This window comes from Pituophis catenifer, unplaced genomic scaffold (assembly GCF_029215685.1).
Source record: "Pituophis catenifer annectens isolate HBS135680 unplaced genomic scaffold, rPitCat1.0.hap2 SCAF_1, whole genome shotgun sequence".
Classification (NCBI taxonomy): Eukaryota; Metazoa; Chordata; class Lepidosauria; order Squamata; family Colubridae; genus Pituophis; species Pituophis catenifer.
The window spans coordinates 66925249-66939683 of NW_027256881.1; the positions used below are offsets into that span (position 1 = coordinate 66925249).

The window sequence follows — 14435 nt, forward strand, 5'->3', positions numbered from 1 at the left end:
TATCCTGATGGTTTACATTGCCTCAATGTCATAAAAGCAACGTCCTTAATTTCCAGTTGCTTGAAAGAAATAATAAAAAAGAGTCATGTTTGTCTTCTGAACTTTTTTTTTTTATTTTAATTTTAATTTATTTGTCAAGAACATATTTGGTAATAAGTATAAGCATGGATTGGATACATAAAATAGATACAAATAGAAGAAACATTAGGACAGGAACTTCCCAGGTATTGAACATTTAGTCAGATCTAGAATGACTCTTATATTCTACATTTTATTTATTTCAGGGGGAAAAAATCCTCATATTGATTACAAGAATTGGAATACTTAGCTGTGATGGCTGAAGGTCATATACAATAATATTGAACTTAGGTTATGGAATTGAATCCTTACAAGAAAAAGTAAGAAAACTGAAAATCACAAGGAAGAAGAATAGAATATTCTTAGAAATAGCAATGCTGACTAGTTGAAACCCTCACTATAAGCACTTTAAAATTAAATATTTGAAGTAGAAAATTTATCCTGAAAATTCCAACTTATTTGTTCTATGCAGTATGCATTAGGCTTTCACAACCTCATTTTAAAAATTATAATTTTGAAATGAAAAATTTCAAAAATAAGAATTTTCAGAGGCTATGAACTCACCTTTTGAATTTCTTAGAATCTACTATCAACATGTGCAGCTTCTTTTTAGATTTAGTTTGTTTTAGACCAAAGTCGTCACTGGTAAGTGTAAACAAAGTGACAAATCCACCATCATCACCCAGCAAGATGTCATCCTTCACTAGAAGTTCTGATGGGCGAGGAATGGCAGAAACAGAGAGGAGGCAATGTTCCATGGGTTTGATTATACAGCAGTTATCCTACAAAAACAAGCAATTGTTCATTATATGCTTAAGCATTTATCTTATTAGTTGACTGGAAACAGTAATTGGTTTCAGAACTTTGCTTAAAGACTTTATTTATTTATTTATTTATTTATTTATTTATTTATTTATTTATTTTTCATATTTCTATGCCCCCCACTCTCCAAGGACTCTGGCGGCTTACACCAAAGACAGTATACTAAATAGCATATTGCCCCCTAACAACCTGGATCCTCATTTTACCAACCTTGGAAGGATGGAAGGCTGAGTCAACCTTGAGCTGGTGAGATTTGATCCGCTGATCTGCTGAAATAAGCTGAAGTAGCTGCAGTAGTGCACTCTAACCACTGCGCCATCTCGGCTCTTAAATTTCTTTAGAAGAAATTTCACACAATTCGTTTGACTCAGTTTCAATCCTTAAATTATATTTTACTTTGTTCCATAATGATATCTTCATCCATGTTCATTATTTTTTCTGTGAACAGTGAACATTGTGTAATTCTCTAAAGGGAGTTCTTATAAAGTACAACTTCGGGGAGAAAGAATGCTTAATATAGAATGATATAAGTTTTAAAAATACACTTGGAATAAAGCTACACATTTAACAGAAATAAAAAAAAAATCCTGCCTGTAATAGCTGGACAATATCTTCTTCTGGCTTTTTCCCCTATGGATTAAAAATTGAGGTTTTGTTTTTTTTAAAAAAAACACAGCAATTTGCGTTTTTGCCTTTAAAAATATTTTATTCAAACTATATAACTTTACTGCTATTTGTGTGCAACTTTCAGTAGTTTATTTTTTTTAGAAATTGTTTTTGCAGACTTTTATAAGGAAAAGATAAATACTAGTGAATGCTACAGTATGTGATAGTAATGTTTGTCTTGCTGCTAATGGAAATAGAATGCTCCAATCTGCTGCTAGGTAATTTTTTTAATAAAATAATTTTAAATCCATAGTAGTAAAATGTACCCTGTATATTAAGACTACTCTGATATACTCTATAGATCAATAACGGGACTTGGTGAGCAGTAGATATTGTATCCAGGGGTGGGTTCTACTTACCTTTACTACCAGTTCGAATCGTGCCCCCGCGCGTGCTCTTCTGCGCATGCGCAGATCACCTATGATGATGTCTGGGTCAGTCTGGGTCAGTGGGTGGATTCTTCTGCCAGTTTTACTACCGGTTCTTGCTGTCCGCCCACCAACCCACTGGCCGGGTCAAGCTGGATGCCGACCTCAAGAAGGCAAGCAGGCATGGGGGACTGCCGGGAAGGCAGCATGGAAGGCAGGCAAGCATGGCAGGGCTGCGGGGAAGTGAGTAGGCTGCTAGCTCCCTTCCCCGCAGCCCTGCCATGCTTGCCTGCCTTCCACATGGCCTTCCGCTTTCCTGCCTTCACAAGCTGGTCACAAGGATGCCAGGAAGGCAGTGTGGAAGGCAGGCAAGCATGGCAGGGCTGCGGGGAAGGGAGCTAGCAGCCTACTCCCTTCCTCGCAACCCTGCCATGCCTGCCTGCCTTCCACGTAGCTTTCCACTTGCCTGCCTTCACAAGCGGGCCACCGGAATGCTGGGAAGGCCACGTGGAAGGCAGGCAAGCATGGCAGGCTGTGGGCTGCGGACCAGTTCAGGGGTATGGCCAGCCAGTGATTGCTACCGGTTCGGTGAACCAGCTCCAATATCTGCTACCAGTTCACCCGAACCGGTCCAAACTGGTAGCATTTCACCCCTGCTACATACCCATCCCTAAGTGTCATACCAGGGCACTCCCTTGTGTTTTATAATCCCATATGATGATAGTTCTTTCTGTCACACCAACAGCACGTTTCAGTTGACCAAGGTAGTCACATCCAGTGATCCAGGAACTGTCCTGATGAAAAAGAAATATTGGCAAAATTAACCTCTCCGATTACTGACCTTCCCAGGCAACAGCCTTAATTATAACTGATGTTCAAAGAACTAAAGAATATTATAAAATTAATTTATATATAAGAAGAAAGAACTGCCTACAGCAAATTGTCCATTCTGATGTCAAGCAGACCTGGAAATGTGGTAAAATAAATAAATAACCCCCTATTGACTATTGTATATTATTTATAGAACCATTTAAAATGTTTATTTGGAAACTTCAATATAAGATAGGAATATGGGAACCAGATGTGAACCAAAGCTTTCTATTGTAGGAACATGTTATCCCATTTTGTTTCCAAACCCCATCTTATTTTGTTAAAATTCTAAATCGGCTTTCATCAGGTAAGTTGTTTTGTCCATACATCTCCAATCTTTTTAAATCAGTGAATACACTTTGCATCTTTAGAACTTGTTATGGGAACTCTCATAAAATGGCTGCCAAGAAAAGTGTTACCCAAAATAGCCTTATACTCAATGGCAAACAAAGGACTTGTTGTATGTTTTTCCTCAGTATACCTTAAGTTATTGTGTTTCAGATAAAAACTTTGATTTGAACATGCTTGCTCACCATATTTTTGAAAGTTAAAATAATGTAATAAAACAAGATCAACCTGGCAATCTGGTGGGCACCAAATTATGTATTGATAGGGTGCTGTTATCCTTGAGGGCGAGGTTGGGATCAAGTCTTTGGGCATATTCTAAATTGGACAAGTTTGGAAGTGATATCAATTATCACAAATAGTCACAGATCAGAAAAGTGAGATAAGTTCAGGAACTTCTCTGAGTTTGATTTGCATGACTTCCATCATTTTTTCTGGAAGCTAACTGGGTTTTAGAATGAATAATTTAAAGATATTATATGCCGTATCTTATATGAAAAGGACATAATTTGTCTGGAAATGTAAATTTATACAGGAAACTGAGAAATAAAGTATTATTACCCTCATACATTTTAATGAATTAAATGGCTTCATTAGCTGAACCAAATGTTAGAGAAATGCAAACTTACTGGGATGCTGGTGCTTGCTAGTATCCGCATCTGGAAAACCAAGAATAAGACACAGTCAGAAAAAAGTAGAAAGGGAACAGTATCCACTCAAGTAAAATATGGCAGAAATTCTCATTCATTTTCACAATTCTCACAAGAGCTCTGGTAGCGCAGCAGACTAAAGCACTGTTATTAACATCAGCTGCCTGCAATTATTGCAAGTTCAAATCTCACCAGGCTCAAGGTTAACTCAGCCTTCCATCCTTTCTGAGGTAGGTAAAATGAGGACCCAGATTGTGGGGGCAATAAGCTGACTTTGTATAAATATACAAAAAGTATGAAGGCTATTGCTTAACGCATTGTAAGCCGCTCTGAGTCTTCGGAGAAGGGTGGCATATAAATCAAATTTTTTTAAAAAAATTCTCACATGAAGCAACAGTGCCCTTTTTTTTGGCTTAGGGAGATGATTGGATTTACCTGTTTGGATTTGTTGACCATGATTCATACCACACATAGGGGAATCAGGCCATTATGGTTTGTTCAGCTAACTCTAGTTACAACAAAATAATATGCAAAGGATTTTACTCTCCGATAATATGGCTAGAATGAAGGATTATAGGTCCTGTACCCTTCGTGTTAGAAAGGGGTTTTACTGATCTTCCATGTAAATGATGCTTCCAAAAATCCCTTCTTCTGCATAAATATTGATGTGTAGAAATCTTGATCCCTTTTGTATTTAATCAACCTGTTTTGCTGTAAGGATGCATAAATTGCATAGTATTCACTTACCCCTATGCACATATTTAAAGTATAGGAGGCAAAGAGATAATGAAACTGTAAAAAAAAAGGTTCCCCTCGCACATATGTGCTAGTTGTTCCCGACTCTAGGGGGCAGTGCTCATTTCTGTTTCTAAGCCGAAGAGCCAGCGGTGTCTGATGACAATTCCATGATCATGTGGGCGACATGATTAAACGCTGAAGGCACACGGAGCGCTGTTACCTTCCCACCAAGGTGGTCCCTATTTTTCTACTTGCATTTTTACATACTTTCGAACTGCTAGGTTGGCAAGGGGAAGAGGAAAAAGCAGATGACATAAAGTGGAGAAGTGATTGACAAACCCTTAGTTTTTTGTCTGTCTGTGTTAATTAATATATATTCAAATGAATATTTTTAACTTACCAACATGTTGGCACCAACCTTCATGTTGCAAACAGGAGTATGTAACAATGAATTAACAAACTTTTCTCTGTTGCAAAATATCATCAAAAGATGAACAATATTCAGGAAGAGGATCATTTTAGCAATGGAATCCCAGTTTCAGAATGTCTTCACAGAGGAATTTTACAGATAGTACTGAAGTTTTGTTTTGGGTTTTTTTGGGGGGACATACTCTATAATTTTACTAATGTTTTGAACACTTACTATTAATTTCTAGCGTAGCTGACATTTTCAAAGTTTAAGAACTTTTATTAGTACTATGATTGTGAAACGTTTATACTCATGCCTGGTTTTTTATTTTTTATAAATATCGCTTCTATAAATTTGTGCCAGAATAATATATCAAAGCAAATAATTTTCAGATTCTGAAAATTTGAAATGACATTTCTTTCGTATGAAGTTCAATCTGATTCAAATATAAGGACAGGACAATGCCCTTCACAATTCTTTAAGCGTCTGTCCACATTAGACAGGATTTTAATTCAATAAAGAAAATAAATATTTCAAAATCACCTGGCCAGAAAAAATAGACAACATTCCTTTCTGAGATGCTGTTAGCAAAAAATCAAGTTGAGGTATCTTTACCATGCATCGAATTACATCACTTCTCTTGACTCCTACAAGAAAGATAAACAAAAGATAATTTAAACTAGTAATTACTCAATACATATGAAGGCAGGGAGTTAATTAACCTGTTAATTAATTAATTATTTAGTTAACTGATCTAGGAACAATGACACATATTTTGATGACATTCAGGTAAAAATACTAAAATGTTGCCAAAACGTTTTGAAAATCACTGCTTGGGAATCTATGTATTCATATCATATTGTACTATTGGTATCATAAACATATCAGTACATAGCAATAGCAATAGCACTTAGACTTATATACCTCTTCATAGTGCTTTACGGCCCTCTCTAATTGGTTTACAAAGTCAGCATATTGCCCCCAACAATCTGGGTCCTCATTTTACCGACCTCGGAAGGATAGAAGGCTGAGTCAATATTGAGCCTGGTGAAATTCGAACTGCCAAATTGCAGTCAGCTGGCAGTCAGTAGAAGTAGCCTGCAGTACTGCATTCTAACCACTGCACCACCGCAGCTCTATATGAATGAATGAATGAATGAATGAATGAAGGAAGGAAGGAAGGAAGGAAGGAAGGAAGGAAACATGCATCTGTATGTGCTGCCTAGCTAATGAATATAGTAAAAATATATTCCCTTAGAAAAGTAATATCTAGAGAGGAGATCCTAACATGTATAGGATAACATCATCCTGCTTGAGATACAACTGACTTCGTTGCACATGTGCCATACTACCAAAAATGTTCCCAAAATTATCAATATGGCACCCTTACTATTACAGAGGATGCTGCACACCATCCAGACATGTTTACATAGTCAACCTAATCTACATTTTATATTATTAAAAAGCATGAGATTAAAAAGTTCACTGCCTAAACCATGATGTCTGGCTGTGGGTCTATCAGGTGTTGACCATGTCATATAGAAACTGAAACTTGGAATAGGAGAGGAATCAATTGTAAGAAGCATCAATAAAGTTGTAACTACTGTATGTGAGAAAGCATGAACTGGTGTCAAACATAGCCTGTGAGCTAAAACGAACAGGCAAGCCACAGTTCACCAGGTCCATGCCTCTGCCAAACTCCCTGAATAAGAGGCGCCCTGGGCGACACAGCCTATCATCAACCTCCTTGCTGGCACCATCCAATGATAGCCATGGTCCTTGGCTTGCAGATTTGCCAGACACACTGTACAGGTAAAAGAGGGGTAGAAACTGGCTTTTTTCAGAAAGAGCTTGCTGATCCCTAATTTACGCTGATGCAAATATGAACCAAGGGTTTTCCTTGATTGCATGGATCACAAGAAACTGGAAAGTTCTTTAAGAGATGGGAGTACAGGAACACCTTACCTGTCTCTTAAGAAACCTATATGTGGGTCAAGAAACAAAGAAACATTGCTGGACATGGAACAACTGACTGGTTCAAAATAGGCTGTATATTGTTTCCCTGTTTATTTAACCTATATGCAGAATATAGGATGCAAAATGCTGGACGGGATGAATCAGAAGTTGGAATTAAAATTGACAAGAGAAATATCAACAACCTCAGATATGCAGACAATACAACCCTAATGGCAGAAAGTGAAGAGGAACTAAAGAGGAGAGTGCAAAAATTGGCTTGAAACTTAACATTAAAAAAAAAATTAAGTTCTTGGCATCTGGTCCCATCACTTCCTGGTAAATAGAAGGGGAAGAAATGGAAGCAGTGACAGATTTTATTTTTTTTGGGATCCATGGTAACTGCAGATGGTTATTGCAGCCATAAAATTAAAAGATGCTTGCTATTTGGGAGGAAAGCAATGGTAAACCTAGACTAGAACCCACAGAGACATCAGTTTGTTGACAAAGGTCTGTATAGTCAAAACAATGGTTTTCTCAGTAGTAATGTATTACTGCGAGAGTTGGACTATAAGGAAGGCTGAGCGCCGAAGAACTGATATTTTCAAATTGTAGTAGAAGACTCTTTAGAGCCTCTTACACTGCAAGATCAAATCAATCCTAAAGGAAATCAACCTGACTGCTCTTTGGAAAGACAGATACTGAAGCTGGAGCTCAAATACTTTGGCCACCTAATGAGAAGACAGGATTCACTGGAAAAGACCTTTATGTTGGGAAAGACAAAAGAAGAACGGGACAGCAGAGGATGAGATGTTCATTGACACAATGAACATGAATTTGGGCAAACTCCAGGAGACAATGGAGGACAGGGGGCTTGGCATGCTATGGTCCATGGGATCACAAATAGTTAGATATGACTCAGCGACTGAACAACAACAACATAGAGAAAGTAGAAATTCGTAGGATGATGATTGCTGCAAGACGTAGCATGAATGAATGTGATGTTGTTAGGTGACATGAATGGATGGGAATGGACTGAAAAAGAGATTGAGCCGGTGGTGGGTTGCCCCTGGTTCGGACCAGTTTGCAAGAACTGGTAGTAAAACCGGCGGGAGGCCCCGTCCACCGCCACGGATGTCATCATCAGTGATCTGTGCATGCGGAGAAGTTTCTGCACATGTGCAGAAGCAAGGCGCATGCGCGAGCGAAGCCAGCGCGCGCGATCCCGTTGCGAACCGGTAGCAAACGTAAGTAGAACCCACCACTGGATTGAGCTATATGGGATACCAAGAATGAACAAGAACTGTGATTACTTAGTGGGTACCTTCTTAGAAAAATGTCTGTTAAGCATAAATCAGTTCACATGTATCTATGACAAATAAGACAGCAATGAGAAAATGTGATTAAAGAAAATATATATTACACAACATATAATAATGTGGAAAATATGTTTAACCAATGTAACTAAACCATGCATACATTGTTTTGCTTATATTAATAAATGAGGCTGAACTTTTATTTGGGGATGGAACATTGAAAACCAAACCTGCTTTTGCAATCCGTTGCTTTTTGGATACCAGGAAAACCATATTTTCTTCATCAAGCTGGGCAGCAAGAATATCACCTTCCACTATGTAGTATCCAAAGATCTAAATGAAACCCAAAAATGTATGATATGAAAATTTAAATAGTCATGAAAAAATAAATATTTGCATGTGGGTATTATAAATTGTATACAATGGTGAAATCTAAACCGGTTTATTACCGGTTCCTGGCTGCGCATGTGCATTGTGCGTCAAATGAGCGCTGTGCGCACGCATGCACAATACCCACCACGCACCAAATGCGAGGTGCATGCGTGTGCAGTGCACGCCAAAAGGAGGCATGGGGCAGGGGTGGGTTCTAAATTTTTTTACTACCGGTTCTGTGGGTGTGGCTTATTTTGTGGGCATGGCTTGGTGGGGGGTAATGTGACTGGGTGGGCATGGCCAACTTTTTTTTTTAATCTTTTAAAAGCATTTTTTTCTACAACCTTAAGAGGTTGCAGAAAACAATGCTTTGAAAAGCCTCTGACGATCAGGCAACTCAGCTGGGATCGTCAGAGGCTTTTCAAAACATTTTTTAACCACCTCTTCGGCTGAAGAGGTTGTAGAAAAAATGCTTTGAAAAGCCTCTGACGTTCCCGGCTGAGCTGCAGGATCATCAGAGGCTTTTTTTTTTTACTTTAAAAGCATTTTTTCGGCCAAAGAGGTTGTAGAAAAAATGCTTTTAAAAGTAAAAAAAAAAAAAAGCCTCTGATGAGGTGGGCAGGGTAAGTGAGCGGCAACTGGGTCGGGACCAGTTTGGGGGCATGGCCAGCCAATGTTATTACCGGTTCTCGGAACGACTACAAATTTTTACTACCGGTTCTTGCAAACTGGTGCGAACCGGGAGCAATTCACCACTGGCATGGGGTAAGTAGATCAGCTGAGGTGCATGATCTTCAGAGCCTTTTTTTTACTTTTAAAAGCGAACAGGTTGTAAAAAAAATGCTTTTAAAAGTAAAAAAAAAAAAAGGCTCTGATGATCGTGCACCACAGCTGTGATTGTCAGAGCCTTTTTTTTTTTACTTTTTTTAAAGCATTTTTACTACCGGGGAAGCTGGTAAGAAATCGGAAGTCACTCCCACTCCAGCTGCATTTTTTGCCTGGCTGTGGACATTCTGTTTCTCTGTTTAGGTAAGGATATATCTCTGAAACAATAACCCAGTGGCTCACAAGTTATCTGGTGTTAAATAAAACCTGGGAAGGGAAAAATCATAAACACTGTCTTGACTTATGAATAAAGCACATCGCATTTGTACAAAGTGTTGTGTGCTTTATCTTTATTATAGTATGCATCTTGTTCCCATGTATGGGTTAAAATGACATTTGAATTAAACCAAGAAACAATTTTGCTTGAAAGCTAATGTTTGTGGAAGATTAGCATTCAATAGCAAATCTATTATGCAGTCTCATTGCTTTCAATCAATACATTAACAATCCTAAAGATGATAGATAGATGATAGATGATAGATAGATAGATAGATAGATAGATAGATAGATAGATAGATAGATAATCAGACCAGAATTATGCTAATCCTGGTATTATATGAAGAATTGTGCTCTTATATTAAAGGAATGGCAAAATTCATAGAAAGATTCCAAAATTCTATTAACAGCACAATTCATTCTAAAAAGTAAAATATTTTCATTGTACAGTTTTATAAACAATTATAAATATATCAACATGCTGCAGTACATAGAAAAGTGAAAAATAAAAACACCAGAGCTTTCACTTAATAGCTATTATAACACATTTTATACGTATCACATCTAAATATTATTAATGCACTAATAAATGTTACTAATGCAAGACAGAACAGTGGAAATGCCAGACTGTTTTTATTTTTAGTACCATCTTATTCTTGTACCCTTGACTTCCATGGCAACAAAATAATCACAAAAAGTATGTTCTTAACCCCATCCAGCAATTTTGCCAGGCATTTGAGAATGCTTCAATGTCTTATATCAAAGCCAAATATAAAAGCCAACAGCATTTCTTTAATATTTGTATTCTACCAATCCAAAATGACTTTCATTCTTATGCAGCCTTATGTCAGTAGAGGAAAATATATTGTAATGCCACGATACAAATTCCATGACTTGAATTTGGATTGCAAATATGAAAGGTTGGAGGAATGCTGTGATGTCAGAATGCACCAGTGGTGGGTTTCAGCAGCTTCTGACCAGTTCTGGAGAACCGGGAGCAGAAATTTTGAGTAGTTCAGAGTACCGGTAGTAAAAATTCTGACTGGCCCCGCCCCCATCTATTTTCTGCCTCCCAAGTCCCAACTGATTGGGAGGAAATGGGGATTTTGCAGTATCTTTCCCCTGCCATGCCTACCAAGCCAAGCCACGCCCACCAAGCCACACCCACATAACTGGTAGTAAAAAAGTTTAAAACCCACCACTGGAATGCACACTTAGTTTTTTTTCCAAATCTTGGTCGTAGAGAACACCCATGATTGTCTAAATGGTTTTCTAAACCAGAAATAGCAGCTTCAATCTCTAACCATATTTGAAGATCTCAGACTATAAGAGTAAAGAGAACTGACTGAAAGAAGTGAACTGGCCAATACAGAACCTCAAAAGAACACTACAGAATGTCATGAATACAGGTAGTCCTCGACTTACAACCACAATTGAGCCCAAAATTTATGTTGTTATTAAGTGAAACATTTTTTAAGTGAGTTTTGCCCCATTTTACGATCTTTCTTGCCACAGTTGTTAAGTGAATCACTGCAATTGATGTTAGTAACCCGGTTGTTAAGTAAATTTGGCTTCCCCATTGACTTTGGTTATCAAAAGGTTGCCAAAGATGATCACATGACTTTGGGACACAGCAAAGGTCATAAGTATATGAACCAGTTGCCAAGCATCTGAATTTTGATCACATGATCATCGGGCTGCTACAAATGTTGTAACTATGAAAAATGGTCATAAGTCACTTTTTTCAATGCTATTGTAACTTTGAATGGTCATTAAATGAACTGTTCTAACTCGAGGACTACCTATACTATGTCTGGGGTGAAATTTCTTTTCATAAGTGTTAGGTCTTATTTTAAATTATGCTGAACTCTTTTTTTTATAGTGTATTTATTGTACCGCCTATTTTTGTGTAAAATTCACTTCAGATTTACTTTGAGAAAAAATACTTGATCAAAAAGCTACATCCATTTTGTTTATTTATTAAAACCAACAGTTAAAAATGAATAGCCTCACCAGTGCAAATATTTTCAGCTGATGTTTCAATAGCAGTTACTTCAACCACCCTGCAAGAAATGGCCTAAATTGTACTGTTAGCAAAACTGTAAGTGCTTCAATTTTCTGCTATCAGCTCAAATCACTGCCTGCTCTACCATATCATAGTCCACTCATCAGACAGTTGAAGGCATAAGACCTTCTCAAAAGATGACAGTGTAACCAAAAATAATAATTCTATGGAACAAGCTTTATCAATGAATCAAGATTTGATTGGGATCAACATCTGCAGGTTTGATAAACCAGTAACAGTAACATTAGTTGGGTACCACAGATGTGGGCCTAAAAAACATAATCCATAAGAAAGTAGAAGAAAACTTTTACTAGCAGAAGATTCTTATAGTACTGTATAAATATTGCTGATCTATGGATTCATTGAATAAGATGCAGTACATATCCTACTGAAGCAATGCAGTTGGGCTTATTCTGACATCATTACATTATTTAGATGACTTCAGCATTGTTGGATAGTATAGGAAGTGGCCTGAGTCTCTGTGTATTTGTTTTGCTGCTGAAATAAAAGGAAAATAAGCAAAAGAGGATATAAACAGGATTAGTTCCAGATGAGTTGATTTAGGAGTCTTTAAAGTAAAACTCCCTTGATAATTGATTTCAGATGTTTTGCTTGTTTCCTTGGCAGAAGCTGACTAGAACAATTTGGAGTTCATTTCCATGCAATGATCAAAGGAATGACTATCTCTTTGCTGAAGATGTACATTAAATTTGCAAAAGGCATCATTTTTCACCTTGGGAGCAGTGAATTTTAGCTATAGGGTAATCTAGATGGACAGACTATCAAACTATAGTATTGAGGATTAGGGTTTTCTTTTTTTAATGTGAAGCAGCCTAAAAGCTGTTCCACATTTACTGTAAAATGAAGCAAATCTAAATCACTCAGATTTCAAAGTATGAAACAGGACAGTCTTGGTGTGAAAAGCTGTTTTGCATTTGAAACAGGATGTTTCCAATTTGAGAGCCTGAATTCAAAACTTTAGCATATCGCTAATCAAAACATTTAGAATAAACATTTCCTGTTTCTTTTACTAGGGCAGACTCCTCCAGTTTGAGTTTCTCTTTCTTTCTTTTCCTCTCACTTAGAAAAGCCTTTCCAGGCCATTGTGGCTTTATCCTTCCACCTTCTCCTTTTTTAAAGTGAAACTTCTAACCTTTACTATGCTACCCATGCCTCTCTCTACCTTGTTCCCTGTTCTTTCTGGCTTTCTATATTTTTGCTGATCGGTCAGGTATGACATTGATTGTCAGAAAAAGATGATTTATCAAAAGAAAATTAACTCTTACTTCACACCATTCTGTCCGCCCATCTGGGTTGTTGCTAATCTTCCTATAGAAAGTTTTAACATCTTGGGCTTTCACATCTGGGCCAAAAAGACTCTTTACTGCATCAAAGAATTTGTCATAATCCATTTCTTCTGCAATGAAAACAAAATAAGGCACTTACAGAATATAACCACAGAGGCTAGCATATCATTTTTAAAATTTCTTTTATCATCACCATCACTCTGCTAAACAAATAATTCCCTCAACACAGTCAAACTATTTACTAAGTCTGCACTACTATTAATCTTTTCATCGTTCCCACCTCCTTCCACTTATGACTGTATGACTGTAACTTTGTTGCTTGTATTCTTACGATTTATATTGATATTGTTTCCTGATTGCTTATTTGTACCCTATGACTATCGTTAAGTGTTGTACCTTATGATTCTTGATGAACGTATCTTTTCTTTTATGTACACTAAGAGCATATGCACCAAGACAAATTTCTTGTGTGTCCATCACACTTGGCCAATAAAATTCTATTCTATTCTATTCTATTCTATTCTATTCTATTCTATTCTATTCTATTCTATTCTATTCTATCCTATCCTATCCTATCCTATCCTATCCTATCCTATCTTGTGTAGAAATCCACTATTAATCTTTTATTTTCATTTTAACCCCAAAATCTTATCAACATACGCTGCTATTAAAAATCTTGAAAATTCTGAAAATGTATAGTAAGAAACCTTTGCCTTTGGAGTGTATAATTAAAAATTATATACTAGTCTCTTTAAGAAGTGTTTAGGGTCCCCATATATGTCACAGAAAAAGAGGGAAATTGTAAAAATTCCATTCAACACTGCTGAAAGGTTTTTGTTGTCACCCCCAATGAATTTGCTATGCTTTAAGATCAGCATTAAACCTCAGGTAATTCTGTAGCAATCCATCCTGATGGAATTTCCTATTCCCAAGGATTTATGACCCTCTGTTCAATTCTCTTATTTTATAAGGGTTTGCATACATATCCATGTCAAGTGCCATACTATACAGTACTTTATTAGTCATACTGCTGTCCTATTAATGTTCTATTCATGGGGCTCTGGACTTAACAACTTGAGTACAATGCTGCATAGTTATATTTTATTTGCCACCATCCACCTGTCTGTAATTGTATTTTGCCTTCTTCAGCCATCCAAAAAAGAGCTAATAAAAAAGTAGATACGTAAATCAGAGAACAGTATATCAAATGAAGTACTTCCTTACCAGAATCCTTTACAAGCAGACCTAATCTTTCCGCCCTTTTCCGAGCCACTGTTTTGTCAACCAATTGCTGAAACAGTTGCAAGGATCTTTTAAAGAAGACTCCATCTGGTTGGTCAAGTAGATCATCTTTGTGAATCTTTCTTCTGGACAT

At 37.1% G+C, this 14435-nt stretch overlaps 1 protein-coding gene across 1 annotated transcript in view; it reads right to left on the bottom strand.

Annotated features, from left to right (window-relative positions):
• Positions 1-14435, bottom strand: part of WDR64 (WD repeat domain 64) — a 59694-nt gene extending 45259 nt beyond the window's left edge. The window contains exons 1-7 of the mRNA XM_070950648.1: positions 14285-14435; positions 13040-13170; positions 8446-8548; positions 5490-5593; positions 3779-3808; positions 2618-2728; positions 643-860 (exon numbers count right to left, since the gene is read on the bottom strand). Coding sequence (XP_070806749.1) covers positions 643-860; positions 2618-2728; positions 3779-3808; positions 5490-5593; positions 8446-8548; positions 13040-13170; positions 14285-14435 — 848 coding nt within the window. The remainder of the gene's footprint in view (positions 1-642; positions 861-2617; positions 2729-3778; positions 3809-5489; positions 5594-8445; positions 8549-13039; positions 13171-14284) is intronic.